General features: G+C 38.1%; 1 protein-coding gene across 3 annotated transcripts in view; it reads right to left on the bottom strand.

Annotated features, from left to right (window-relative positions):
• The window catches only part of SEC24D (SEC24 homolog D, COPII component), a 108,102-nt gene that overhangs the window by 17,429 nt on the left and 76,688 nt on the right, over positions 1–13,985 (bottom strand). For all 3 annotated transcript variants that reach the window (XM_086704316.1, XM_025921731.2, XM_086704317.1), the window contains exons 12-18: positions 12,641–12,832; positions 11,963–12,056; positions 4,216–4,332; positions 3,182–3,352; positions 1,842–1,938; positions 1,567–1,712; positions 436–574 (exon numbers count right to left, since the gene is read on the bottom strand). In XM_086704316.1, coding sequence (XP_086560442.1) covers positions 436–574; positions 1,567–1,712; positions 1,842–1,938; positions 3,182–3,352; positions 4,216–4,332; positions 11,963–12,056; positions 12,641–12,832 — 956 coding nt within the window. The remainder of the gene's footprint in view (positions 1–435; positions 575–1,566; positions 1,713–1,841; positions 1,939–3,181; positions 3,353–4,215; positions 4,333–11,962; positions 12,057–12,640; positions 12,833–13,985) is intronic.

Genomic DNA, 13,985 nt, shown 5'->3' with positions numbered 1-13,985 from the left:
GGGAGAAGGAACCAAAGAGGGGCCAACTCAGACCCGTGGAATTTCATAATTATCATGGTGTGGATAAGCAAGTTCAGCCTAACATCAGGGACAGTCTCCTTCCATTAGCCCCAGGTGCCAGAGGGCATACTCATATACCATAATAAGAGTCTAAGTATCACCTTCCTAAATTTCAACTCAGAATGCCCCCATGCCCCCAAGAAGGAAACTTTGAATAGAACTGTATAGTGTGGGCCTGACGGAGATCTCTCATTATTAATCTGGAATTGGAGATGCTGAGTATTCTCCTTGACACTCTGTTTTTATAAATTCTGGATTTGCCCACCAAAAGGCTGTGCTTCCACAATAGTTGTCAGTTACTAATTCAATTAACCAACAAGTCTCACTGAATTCTTAGGCAAGATACACAGCAGCACAGGATTAGTGGAGTGTTACCTGACTTGGCGAAGAAGTTGATAAGGGCATCTGTCTCACAGCTCTTATAGAGATCAGCCAACTGGGAGCTGCAGTTCAAGCCAAGATTGTGAATCCGCAGTCTTCTCTGACCTCCGACGGTTGTGTAAAGCACAGCACACTGCAGAGGCGACATCAAGGACACATGCTTTTATGCTCAGCCATGTCCACCCACGCTAGTCTGATCTTACATTTACAGAGCACTATATATGGGTCAAAGACCTCTAAACCCCTCCACAGACTTTTTTTTGTATATTGTTGCTAATGACTGAATAACAACAAATAAAGGAGGAATAATGACAATTCATACATTGAGCGTCTATGTAGCATTTCACTGGTTTAAACTTAAATTTTAACTGGGCTTTCACGCATATGTAACTCTGGGCTTTCACGCATATTAGTGTACTTTCACATATCTCAGATTTTATTACCAGGGGTTCAGGTCCAAAAATAATACTTTTCATGTTCAAAAACAAACATCTAACTTTGATGATGTACTTAAGTCTTATGCTGATGACATATATATTTCAAGAATGCAAACAAGTATCCACTTCTTCAAATGTCTGTGATCAAAAATAAATATTAGAGTTCCTCCTCAACTTAATGACAAACCCTCTTTATTATTTAAGGGTGATGACAGTATCTGAAAACTATAACCATTCGATATAATTGTTCTTAATTCAAAATCTCCATGGCTTCGACTTAATTTTATTTACTACAAAACCAAATTCTATTTATAGCTGCATATAACATAATAATGTACTTAACATGGCGTCTAACATTTGGTAGGAATGCAACAAATGAATGAATGGGTTCTAAAGCCTTAAAGAATTGAACTCTGCTGGCAGTCAGTTCGCTAATGCTTACAATACTGACCACAGTTTGCTGGGCTCTCATGTGAGGACTTACAATTATTACTTCATGCAAGCAGCACATATAAATCAGGCTCTGGAGAATACACAATGGAGTGCTATAATCTAATGACTTTTGTCTTTGGAGAAATAGAGTTCAACTTCTTTACAGAAAGACTGACATAGTTGATGGTATTTTAGTCTGCCCAGTGATCGCTGTAACAAACTAAAACACAAAAGATGGGAATAAGCTTTAAATCACCTGGATTAAGGCTCCACTGTCTTCACCAAGTTTGTCATCATGCTTGAACTCCACAGTCACTGCCTTATCACAATCAATGGCTGCCATTTCTACATCAGTGGTGTTGTTCATAAAAATTCCACCAAAGAAATCAGTGGCTCTGAAACCTAATGATGAGGAAAAAGGGAATTTTTCTTCTATTTAATTTATTGTTATTTTCTCTGTTGGCCTGTTATTAATTTGAATAGGAAACAATTACCAATGGAGACCTGAAAAACAGTATAATTGAAAATTACCTGTGCTGGTACGAACCCTCATAATAGCATCGAATCCTATTTTCTTTTCAATATCATTTCTGAGGTCATTCAAAAATTGTTGGCTATCCATATGCATCTAAAAAATAAAGTAGCATCAATCCCCACCAGATGGCAGCAAAACATTTAAAATAACAATCCTTATTTTTTTAAATCTTGATTAAAACTCTTATCCAGAAGTCTTAAAAAGGGTTCTTAAAACTTTTTCAATTTTATTTCATTTGCAATCTTTGGCCTTAACAAATCCCTTAATTAGTTTACCGTATAAATCTGTAACTAGGTGATTAAAAATAATTTTAATGATGATAAATAAAAACAGATGATGATTAACATTTATCATTTATGTTGGGGGAACACTTATTCTCACTCCATGTTTCCATGTATAGGTACGTAAGTTAGAGGCATTCCCCTGACCCCTTCCTCTCAGGTGAGGGCAGGTGATTTATCTGATTAGTAAGTTTGAGTAAAGGAACTGGGTGGACATAGCTCAGTCTACTCTGTATCTTCTTTCTGAGGAGGCAGCCTGCCTGCAGGAGGCACACATTTATTACCTTTCAATTTGCTAAGTTTTGAAGGTACAGTTGTCCACAGGAGAAGCTTGTAATATGCCCACCTTGTGCCTGGGTATACAGGTTTGTCACATTGAAAGGTAAAGCATTAGCAAGCCCACTTGCCCTCAGACATATGTCTGTACAGTGCTGACATTTTTCCTATCTCATGACTCTCTCAATCCAGGGTTGGAAGAGAGGTATAATGAACTGACCCCAAAACTGTAACAATTTAAAACAAATACACAGTCACTTTTAAAAACAATTATCTCAGGGGCGCCTGGGTGGCTCAGTCAGTTGAGTGGCCGACTTCAGCTCAGGTCATGATCTCACAGTCCGTGAGCTCAAGCCCCACATTGGGATTTGTGCTGACAGCTCGGAGCCTGGAGCCTGTTTCTGTTTCTGTGTCTCCCTCTCTCTCTGCCCCTCCCCCATTCACGCTCTCTCTCTGCCTTTCAAAAATGAATGTTAAAAAAAAATTAAAAACAATTATCTTAAATATATTTAAAACACTAAACTTTTTATATAGAATATATGTTTCCTCATCATGGAAGCTTACACTGAAATTCACCTCTGAGACTAAATGAGCTCAATCTGTTCCCAAACACTTAGGGAGTAAGAAAGCAATTGCCTAATCACATATACATTGTCTCCACTAGCTCTAGATTTACATTTGTCAGTTACCCACAAGGGGGCACAGCGTTCTTATGATTTAAGCACCAAAAGTTAAATGGCAGTACAAAAACCTGAGGTGAAAGTGTTGCTGGCTTTTACCTGGAAATTGTTGTATTTGTAAAGGGTTCCTCCAGTGAGGTGAGGCACGAGACCCAAAGAGGCTACATCCACATACTGACTGGGAAAGAGGAAGAGGGTCACACAGCAGCCATGAGCCACACAGTCCTTGGCCAGTGCGTCGTAGACATTTGTTTGGGGCTGGAAAAGTATCTGAAGAAAAAGATGCACAAAGGGAAAAAGAAAACCACAAAATGTTTTTGGTTTCAATTTTTTATTTCTGTTGAATTGTTTTAAAATGAAAGAAAATTTTTTTCCAGTCAAGTGAACTGGGCTGAAGGAATGAATTACGGTAATCATCAGTGCAGCAGCCATTTATTGAGCACCCAGTGTGTGCCAGGCTCATGTTGTGTGAAATGTGTGTGTGTGTGTGTGTGTGTGTGTGTGTGTGTGTGTGTGTGCGCGCGCGCGCGCGCGCGCGCGCGCGCGCGCGCACATGCACGCAATTTTATTTGATCCTCCGACAATGCTAATGAAACGGATATTGCTGTCTTACCTTTACAGACCTAGATGAAACAACCTGTCTGGTGTTATGTGGCCAGTAGCTGGATGCCTATATCCTGGTCTTATCCTTCCCATTGATTTGTCTACCCCCCACCCCATGGTGATTATGTCAGAGGGTTTGAGCAAAGCACACTGTGAGCATCAGGCACCTCTATTTCCTGTCTCAGGAGTGCTATTATATGGTCCCAGCTACATTCTCCTTCTACCTTTATCTTCTTCCTGCATTTCCCCCCATTTCTCCCATTTGTATTATCCCAGTCTCATACACAGTTTATACATGAAAAGTTTGAGGCCTTATTTTAAGTTTATTTCAGACATTGGTTTCTCTAGGAATATAAAATATCTTAAATTATTTGCAATTCAAAATATTCTCGTTAATATACAATGTCCCAGATTTATACATTACATTTAGCTTCTCTCCCTTTCTTACTCAAAGGACACATTCCCTCTTTCTTTACTCCCCTTTACAAACTGACATATGGATACTTCAAAGAGCCATTGTTTACAAATACCTTCTCTTTGTCCGTATTAATCAGTTTTTTGTCATCTCTGTTTTTGAGCTTCCCTGGTGCCTCTGCAGTGGGTAAGGAGGAATGGAAGATGAACAGCTTCCCAGGACAATCTGCTGCCTAAAAGAAAAAAAAAAATTACAGAAAATGTTTTGGGTGGGAAAGTTCTACTTTAAGGGACTCAGAAAATAAATTAAAATACAGGTATTTTCTATGAGCCAAGCACTATACATATCTCATTTAATCCTCTCAGTAACTGTTGTGTCCTTAGGCAGGTACTATTCTCTCCATTTTATAGACTAGGAAACTGAGGCTTAGATAGGGACTTGCCTAAAGTCACATAAGTTGTAAATGAAACAGCCAATATTTGATTGTAGGTCCATACACATGATGCTTTGATAAACTAAAAAGGATGTACTACAGGGAAAATACTTTCTTGTTTAGCCTAGACTTTCAGGGTCAAGTGAATCCCATGATGCAAAAGTAAAAGAATTCCTAGGATGATGATGCAACAGAAGCTCCTCTTTGAAACCTTTAGGTAAACACAGATTAAACCTAAAGTGGTATTTCAAGGAAGAATGCACATGAACGTAGCAACAGTAGATATAAGGAACCAGCTATCAGACAAAATGACAAAAGGGAAAATATGTGATCAAGATTATGTATCTGTAGTCCCTGGGAAGCAATAAAAAGATGAACTTAGGTTCCACAAAAGTCAATTCCATATTAAGAATATTTAAAATCTTAAGGACCTAAGAAGTAATCTACTAAGCAAAATTTACTGAGATTAAATGATTCATTATATTGACCCCTCCAATCTTGCCTTTCTCCAAACTATCCTGGCATATTGCTGCCAGGGCACTCTCTGAAATAAAGCTAACTGTTCTGATCACGTATGGGGCAGTTCTCCCTAAAAATCGTGGAGACTTTCTACTATGTGTTAAAGTCCACATTCCTTTATCTGTGTGGGAACAGGAAGGGTAAAAAAAAGTGAGATGGGTTGCTGCAAGCAATTGCTGTGTGCAGCTAGCTCTGTGCCAGGCCCTTCACACACATTTCTTATTTAATACAACCTTGTGGAGAAGAAACTGTTTTCTGCATTCTAAGGCTAAAAAAAACTGAGGCTCATCCACTATGCCCCAGGTCACACAGCCAGTGACCCTCTTGCCCTTCCAGGCCCTCTGGAGTTGAGCCTGAATATACCTTTCAAGTCTAATCTCTACATTTCCTCACCCCTGCCACCCCTTTCAGGGGAAGTTTCTGCCACACAAGCTTCTTGCTTTCCTGGAATATACCACGTGCTTTATACACCTCCACATCTTTGCACATTTTGTTCCATTAGCCTGGAATCCATCTCTCCCTCTTCTTGGCCTGGAGCTGTTGTGTGCAAAAGACAGGTTTAGCAGCACACAGTGGTATGTCTGCGTCAGCGGTAAGATGTGTTGTAAATTATTTGCTATTATTAATAAGACATGTGAGTTTGTGCCTACTTCCCTAAAATACAAATGGATAAAATTCAAGGTTAGCCCTGTCCTAATGTGTCTCACTAAGTGACATTCAACATGTGTGGTGAGTGGGTCACAGAGGTGGGGGTCACAGCTGACACATGGGGAAGGGTGCATAACCCATGCCCCGTCTTGGGTTCGTCATGCCCAGCAGTGAGCAGTGATTTTATCGCTGCACTAGTCTTCTACTTCTACAAATTATCGACACAGGTAAATGAGAACAAAGGCATGGATGAGTGAAGAAGCATACATAGGAAAAAGATGCTAACAACACTGTGGCCAATTAAGACACATTAGTTCCTATGACCTGGGTAAAATTTATGGCAATAATGAAAAAAACATGCTAAAGTTTTTAAATTCTATGACTAATTTTTTCATTTATATCACTTTCATTGTTATGAAAGTATTGTTATGTATTTCATTGTTATGAAAGTTATTTTAATTGAAGTAGCAGAAAAGGTATAAAATGTTTAAGTTCATTTATTTACTTTAAGAGAGAGAGAGAACGAGCAGAAGAGAGGCAGAGGATCCAAAAAAAGCTCTGTGCTGATAGCAGAGAGCCTGGTGTGGGGCTCGAACTCAGGAACCGTGAGATCATGACCTGAGCCACAGTCAGGTGCTCAATCGACTAAGCCACCCAGGTGCCCCTAGAACATTTTTTAAAAGTCCATCTTCTCCCCAGCTTTTCTTGGCTGGCCCACCCAGTTCCTCTAAGGAGTTCACTGTCAATCCATCTAGATATTCCCTCACTTCTATCCATCTAGTCTCTGCTCATACAAGTGTTGTAATTGTATACCACAGTACTTAAGAGCATGAGTCCTGGTTCCTATCTGCATGGATAAGAGTCCCAACCATTTTATTAGCCGAGTGATACTGGGAAAATTACTTAACTTCTCTAAACCTCAGTTACCTAATATGCAACATAGAAAAAATAGTAACTATATAAAATATTGTTGAGAGAATTCAATGACCCAGTACATGGCGTTAATCATAACTAACTATATATAATTGCCTTGCTAAGATTACTCATCGAGAAAAATCAGGCTCATTAAGAAAACAAAGTCAAATACTGAGAAAAATAAAGTAACCGTATTTATTTCTAATTCATTAGCCAATTATAATGGCTTAATTTTAGATTTATAATTTCATTAATCGCATACTTACAAAATCTTCTGTAAGTAGCAATAAAAGAAAAAGTTCCTAGGGCATTAATGCCTTACATCCCTATAAAATGTTATGTTTTTACCAAAATCTTATTGTGCCCACACAAGTGTATCATATAGAATTGATAAATGACAATGACATATGATATTTTTTTTTCAATATTTATTTTTGGGACAGAGAGAGACAGAGCATGAACGGGGGAGGGGCAGAGAGAGAGGGAGACACAGAATCAGAAACAGGCTCCAGGCTCTGAGCCATCAGCCCAGAGCCTGACGCGGGGCTCGAACTCCCGGACCACGAGATCGTGACCTGGCTGAAGTCGGACGCTTAACCAACTGCGCCACCCAGGCGCCCCTGACATTTTTATTACAATGGAAATCAATTTGAGAAAGGCTGGCCTGGAGAACCCATTGTTCAAAATTTAATTCCAATGTCCATTCCTCTGACAGATGTGTTAATATCACCCTCAACAGAGTTAGCTGTCTCTACCTCCATGTCCTCCCTCTACTTTGCAGATAAGACTTAATAACACCATATCACAATTTATGTGTCTGACTATCTTCTATAAGTCACAGGCTCATAAGAAAGAAAGGGCCTTGATTTTTCTACAGCGAGTTTCTCCAAGCCCTACAGGGTCTAGAACTTTCACTCTATAGGTGCTCCATAAATTTTAGAAGGAATGGAAGAAATGCTGTGATGCATCAACTGGAAATCAAATTTAGATATACATGAAGATACGTTAAAGATAAATTTCCCAATTAGTGATATATTTGAAGCATAACCATTAAAGGCCACTTCCTTCCCATTTTTTGCCTAATACTACTTATTTAGTTTTCTGGTAGAAGTAATAAGTAACTCAGAAAACTATTGTTTGACCAAGTTAAAAGACAATGCCAGAAATTCACACATAATTGAGTTATGAGTGTCAAATTTTGAGAAGAGATGCAGATTTTGAAACACTGTGGAAAAAAGACACTAGACAACAAGATGCTGTGATCATAGAAGCATGTGCAACATTAAAAAGTGTATCAAACCCTGCAGTTGAATAGTTCAGGGACTTTTGAGAAAGTATGTATAAGAATTTTCCAAATCTTCCCTCTTTATCTTTGTGACAAATCAGCACATGTTTTTTGTTAATTTTTGTCTACTTTCTGTGCTTCAAGAAGTTTATTACAGCTAATTATATATGGATTTTACTTGGCATCTATCTAGTAGAAAATAAAGCTCTAATTCAAATGGGGGAGTCCAGTTCTAAAATGTCTTCACTTGGACACATAAAAACGCCTACATTTGGATGTTCTTTCAGTTTCTACTCCCTGTCCACAGAGGGTGAGACTCTCACCTCTGGCCTCTTGTGCATAATACCCTGAGCAATTCAGCTGAACACCCACAGCCCTGGGCTTTCCAAAATTATTCTCTGCTCTCCTCCCCCCACCTTTTGAGGAATACAAGCAATAAATATCATGTCTTGTGTTACAGAGTTACATCTCTTCTAGCACACTGTAAGCAACTTAGAAGTAGAAACAGTAGTCCTGACATGCCTCACAAAACATTTAATAAATCTTTCTTGATTGAAAGAACAAGTAAATAAATGATGAGGTCTCCTTAATATTTAGATAATACCCTGCAAATTCTCAAAAATGTTAGCTCTTTGCCTAATACTGACTTCAGGCAAGCATTTTAGTGCCCTTGTATACAAGGTACCCAAATTTAAGTCTGACTGCTTGTTGCCATAGAGGACCTAAAAAGATGATGAGATAGTTTCACTGTCAGAGGTAGATAATCATACATACACCAGGTACACGTGTGCGCACACACATGCATACACATTTTGATCTTATTTGGAAAAATTTGTCTTCATCCAAACCTATAAAGCTGCTACAAGGCAGAAAACACAAACTGCAGACACGCTCCAATTATATTACAGCAGTTTCTGCTCTTGTACAATGAATTATAATGACCCAGAATCTTTCTGGCAGATGCAGGGGAAACTTTTTCATTAATCTTTTTTTTTTTTTTTTTTATCAACTATCTATTATTTGTAGAAAAGTTTTGAGGAAACAGGGGCACCTAGATGGCTCAGTCAGTTAAGTGAAGGACTCTTGATTTTGGCTCAGGTCATAATCTCACAGTCGTGGGATTGAGCCCCACGTCAGGCTCCACGTTGCATGGACCTGCTTAAGATTCATTCTCCCTCTCTTTCTCTGCCACTCCCATGTTCTCTCTCTTTCTCAAAAAAAGTTTTGAAGAAACAGATTAAAGATACATATACAATGGAATCACCAAAGCAAATGTAAAGAACTAGAAATCAGGAAGGTAGTCATGGAAAGAAAAGAATTAAATTTAGAAAATTTACCCTAAGTATCATTGGTATCTTTTTTGGTAGTTGAGGCTAGAAGAAACATTAAGAGTTAGAATGCTTATAAAATCTGACTCTAGGAAACCAGCCAGTGAATCTTTCTACATGTAAGAAATTGATTAATATGCAATAATATCTTCATTTAATGTTCTACACAAGGAAGAAACTGTCTTCTTAGTGTTTGCTCTTAATTTAACCATTAATGAAAAGCTTAGGGCAAGATGTTAAATCATGGTTAAGTGAAAGCATTCCTAGTACAAAAGTAACATACAAAGTTGTACGGGGCAGGTATGGGTCAGGCAATTTGCTGGTGAGTTAACATAATGCGAGGATGTTCTCAGAGACTGCAGAAGGAATAATTCCTTGTGCTGGTAATCCTCAAATATGGATGATCAGTAGAACAAATTGAGGAGTTAATGAATTAGAATCTCTAGGAGTGGGGCCAGAAAGCTGCATTTTAAAAATGTAGCCACCCTTTAACACATGACTCTGTGACTCCTTAGTTGAGGAGTTACTGTGTCCCTTACCCTTGCAGAGCAGAGCACCATTCTGCTCTGCATGAAGACGTGCTGGTGGAACAAGGTCTGCTCTGCCAGCAGGCACATGACAGCAACTGCCACCAACATGATGTCCAACAGTGTCACTTTATAGGCAGTTCCCTATCTTTTTAATAAGACAATTCTTTACCTTTTATAAAGATAGTTCTTCTACTTTGTAAAAACAATCTACTTATTAACTTTGATATTTGTGAAGTTATTCTGAGTTGCTACATTTAGATATGAATTCTTCTCATTTTTAAACTTCAGTGTAAAAGTATACGTTACTCTAACAAAAGAATTGCAAATACAACAAAAAATAACATGCAAAAGATACAAAAATCCACCGGATGAAAGGAACTGGGCTCTGCTGCATGAGCACTGAGACTACTGACTGCTCCAGCTGTGGTGAACGAGCAGTCTCAAAGAACATTACAGTTATTACCAACACAGTGGGTTTGCAGTAATGCATCATAAGGAACATCACATTTTGGACACATGGAATGCATGTAGGCAAATTTGCTTTACCTATATTTTTCTTTCAAAGCTGCCTCTAGACCTCTTGTGTACTGCCAGTGTGAACCCACTGTTACAAGACAGTATTGTTCCCTTTCAGAAAAAAAGGGGGTTGAGCTGGGATTCTGAACTTCGGTGCTCTAGAAGACATGCCCATATTCTCCTTTCCACTCTACTGCCTTAACTGATACACTGGCTTATGGATATCCATTCATCTTTCCTCTCAGGCACTAGCACATGAATACAATTCCCTGTACTAATATCTGAGAGTAGAAAGACTCGTTTGGCCATGTACAATGATCATAAATCAGGAAATTTACATGGCAGTTCTAGACACCTCACCGGAAGAGAAAACAACAACAAAACACTTTCAAACTGAAATAGAAAATATTTGCGTTTTGTAACGTGGAATAAAATAGGAATTCTCAAGTCTTTCTGTAGTTCAACCAAGATCACTGTTGGTTTCGACTACATGGACCTAACATGTCCAAATCACTTTATGATGTAAAATTTATTTTTAATTTTATGTTAAATTGACATGTATTCTGAGGCTTTTTGAGGGACATCTGCAAGAGTATATACTCTGAAGATCAGAAAATCCAGGTAAGAATCAGTGTACTAAAACCAAACCACAATGTTTAGACACAAAATTTATGTGGAAGGGTTTCATAAATTCAGTTTTATAGCATTACTATTGCTGTTATTATTGCTATTGTTATTACCAATAGCCATTATATTTTAGAAGTTAATTTCAATTTAACTTTAATAATAAAATTAAAAAATAAGTTTTTAGGAACTAGCTATGCAGGCTAAAGTGATCTGACTCTTGTGCTAAGGTAATAATGATGAACAGTCAGTACCTGTCAATCATTTTGACTTCTTCAGATTGTTGTCTTTATTACTATGAAAATGGCCAGAGTCATTAGGGCCCGGCTCCCCAAGTGAAGACATGGCCAACCTCGCATCTGCTTTTGGCATTCAGCAATGCCCTGTGTGGCATTCACATCTGTCATTGTCAGAGGCCTTGCCTGCCCTTGCATGTTTGAAAACCCCAAGGAAGGAGAGGATAATAGGGGTATTTTTCCCTTCATATCTGGTAGTTCTGATACTGCTGAAGTATTTTTAAAATAGATCATATAGGGCACCTGGGTGGCTCAGTCAGTTAAGCATCCAACTTCAGCTCAGGTCATGATCTCACAGCTCATGAGTTCAAGCCCTGCATAGGGCTCTGTGCTGACAGCTCAGAGCCTGGAGCCTGCTTCCAATTCTGTCTCTCTCTCTCTCTGCCCCTCCCCTGCTTGCGCTCTTTCTCTCAAAAGTAAACGCTAAAAAGAAATTAAAAAATAAAAATAAAATAGATCATATAAAGTTCATATAAAAGCCAAAGGGAGGAGCTAAACTGGAAATACTGACAAAATCAGTTACTCAGATGATAACAGTTCTGGAATGTAAACGCTGGGAGCAATCCATGATTTTGGCCATTTTCCTCCTGAGATTTGTAGGGAAGTTTGGAACGTGCCTCTAGCAAACTACATGCTCTAATGAAGGCTGTAATTTCTTTCATAGATGAAACTTCCTGTGTGTGTGTGTGTGTGTGTGTGTGTGTGTGTGTGTGTGTGTGTGTCTGGTTTTAAAAATTTATTTATTAGCAATTAAAAAAGACTTCTCACCTTTAGCGCTTCCATGCCAGCCTGGATGACAGGAGCAAAGACAGTCTCATTCTCATTAGAGTCTGCAAACATCTCTGGAATCTGGTCCAATAAACTGTAATAAGTGAATGAGTAAAAGGTTTTAAGTGTTAAGCATATTTGTAATAAACTTCAAGAAATAAGTCATTAACATTTCAAGCCTGAACACATACGGTTTTATTTTATGCTGAACACCTATGGGTGACCTTCACAGGTCATCCCTAAGGGAATGATATCTTGATACGTTCTGGAACCAAAATTTATGACTTATTTGTAACATTTACAAAAGCACACTCTCTGTAAATATTTTTTCACTATTTACATATTTGACCTCTTAGACCATTAATTCTTGGAACAGTAGCTATATCTTTAGCTATTACCATCATCATTGAATAGACTCATCAATATGCAGAAAATATTTCCTTTGCATAACTTTTTTAGCAAAGAGAAGGGACTGGTTGAGTGTATCAAAAAAAAAAAAAAAAACTCTTCCTTCTAGATACTGGTGTACATTTAAAATAGAACTAACATAAACGACAGAGTTTTACAATCCATACATTAAAACTCCCTTGCTAATGCCAAAACAACATGTGATTGAATCAAAATAATTCAGAACAGATCCCTGATTTTTATCTAAATTATAAAATACTTGATATTTACTTGTGAATCACAGATTGGGATTCTTGATAGTTGACAAGGAAACCATCCAACAGAGGAACAAAGACCTCTCCAACATCAGTCACCACCATCATCTGAGGCTGGGCCAAATTACTCTTTACATTAAAGAAATGCAGCACTTTGTTATATGTGATAAAACCAACTCGGATTGCAGAAGTTTCTTCTTGCTCTTCCCTATGAGAAAAACACAGTGTTTGAAGTTCTTTCATATATTTATGAGACATGTTTCTATCCGAAATTCAGTAAGTATACCTTCTATAAAATAAATGGAAGACATGTTTAAAGTTTTGCTCTTAATGAATGTTTATCGTATATAAACAATACTGAGTCACGGTAGGGGGTGGGGGATATTACAAAAATAAGTAAGCTGATAAAGGAAAAAATTCTCAAAATTCTAGGCAAAAAAAAAAAATCAAACAGATATGAAAATACATTTCTTTAAAATATTTATTTCTTTAATATATGTATGCTCAATCCATAGCAATTACAAGATGTGCTTTTTTTTTTTTTTAATAAACAAGCTAGGCTTATTACATTCTTTATAAACAAAGTTCTCTCAGAAGTCACAACAAGGTCAGAAGAACAAATGGAACATCTGAAGCAAGAGAAAGGCACATTCAGATTACAAACAGGATAGCTATTTTTATCAAGAAAGGACTTGCTCCTTCTGTGTGATTCTTTTCTTACAGATTCTAGAGAATCGCAATAGAAATTGGAGTAGATTTTGGGGCGCCTGGGTGGCGTAGTCGGTTAAGCGTCCGACTTCAGCCAGGTCACGATCTCGCGGTCTGAGAGTTCGAGCCCCGCATCGGGCTCTGGGCTGATGGCTCAGAGCCTGGAGCCTGTTTCCGATTCTGTGTCTCCCTCTCTCTCTGTTCCTCCCCCGTTCATGCTCTGTCTCTCTCTGTCCCAAAAATAAATAAAAACGTTGAAAAAAAAAATTAAAAAAAAAAAAAAAGAAAGAAATTGGAGTAGATTTTGAGAGCTATATGCCATATAAACATATAATGTAAATATATTTAAAAAGTCACATATATGAATTGATGATATAATTCTAATTAAGTAAACATTTGTGATGTCTTGGCAAGACAATAAAAGTAATAAAAACTCTAAAACTGTATTCATTTTGAGAGACGGAGACAGTGCACGTGCAAGCACGGGGGTGGGGGGGCGTGGGGAAAGCAAATCCCAAGCAGGTTCAGTGCTGTCACCGCAGAGCCCAATGCTGCTCCATCTCAGGAACTGTGATGTCATGACCTGAGCTGAAATCAATAGTCAGTCGCTTAACAGACTGAGTCACCCAGGCACCCTAAAAAGTAAATTTTTT

This window comes from Puma concolor, chromosome B1 (genome assembly GCF_028749965.1).
Source record: "Puma concolor isolate L17-30 chromosome B1, mPumCon1.1.hap2, whole genome shotgun sequence".
NCBI classification, from domain to species: domain Eukaryota; kingdom Metazoa; phylum Chordata; class Mammalia; order Carnivora; family Felidae; genus Puma; species Puma concolor.
The sequence above is the reverse complement of the archived record's forward strand: the minus strand, read 5'-3'. Positions and strand labels throughout refer to the sequence as shown.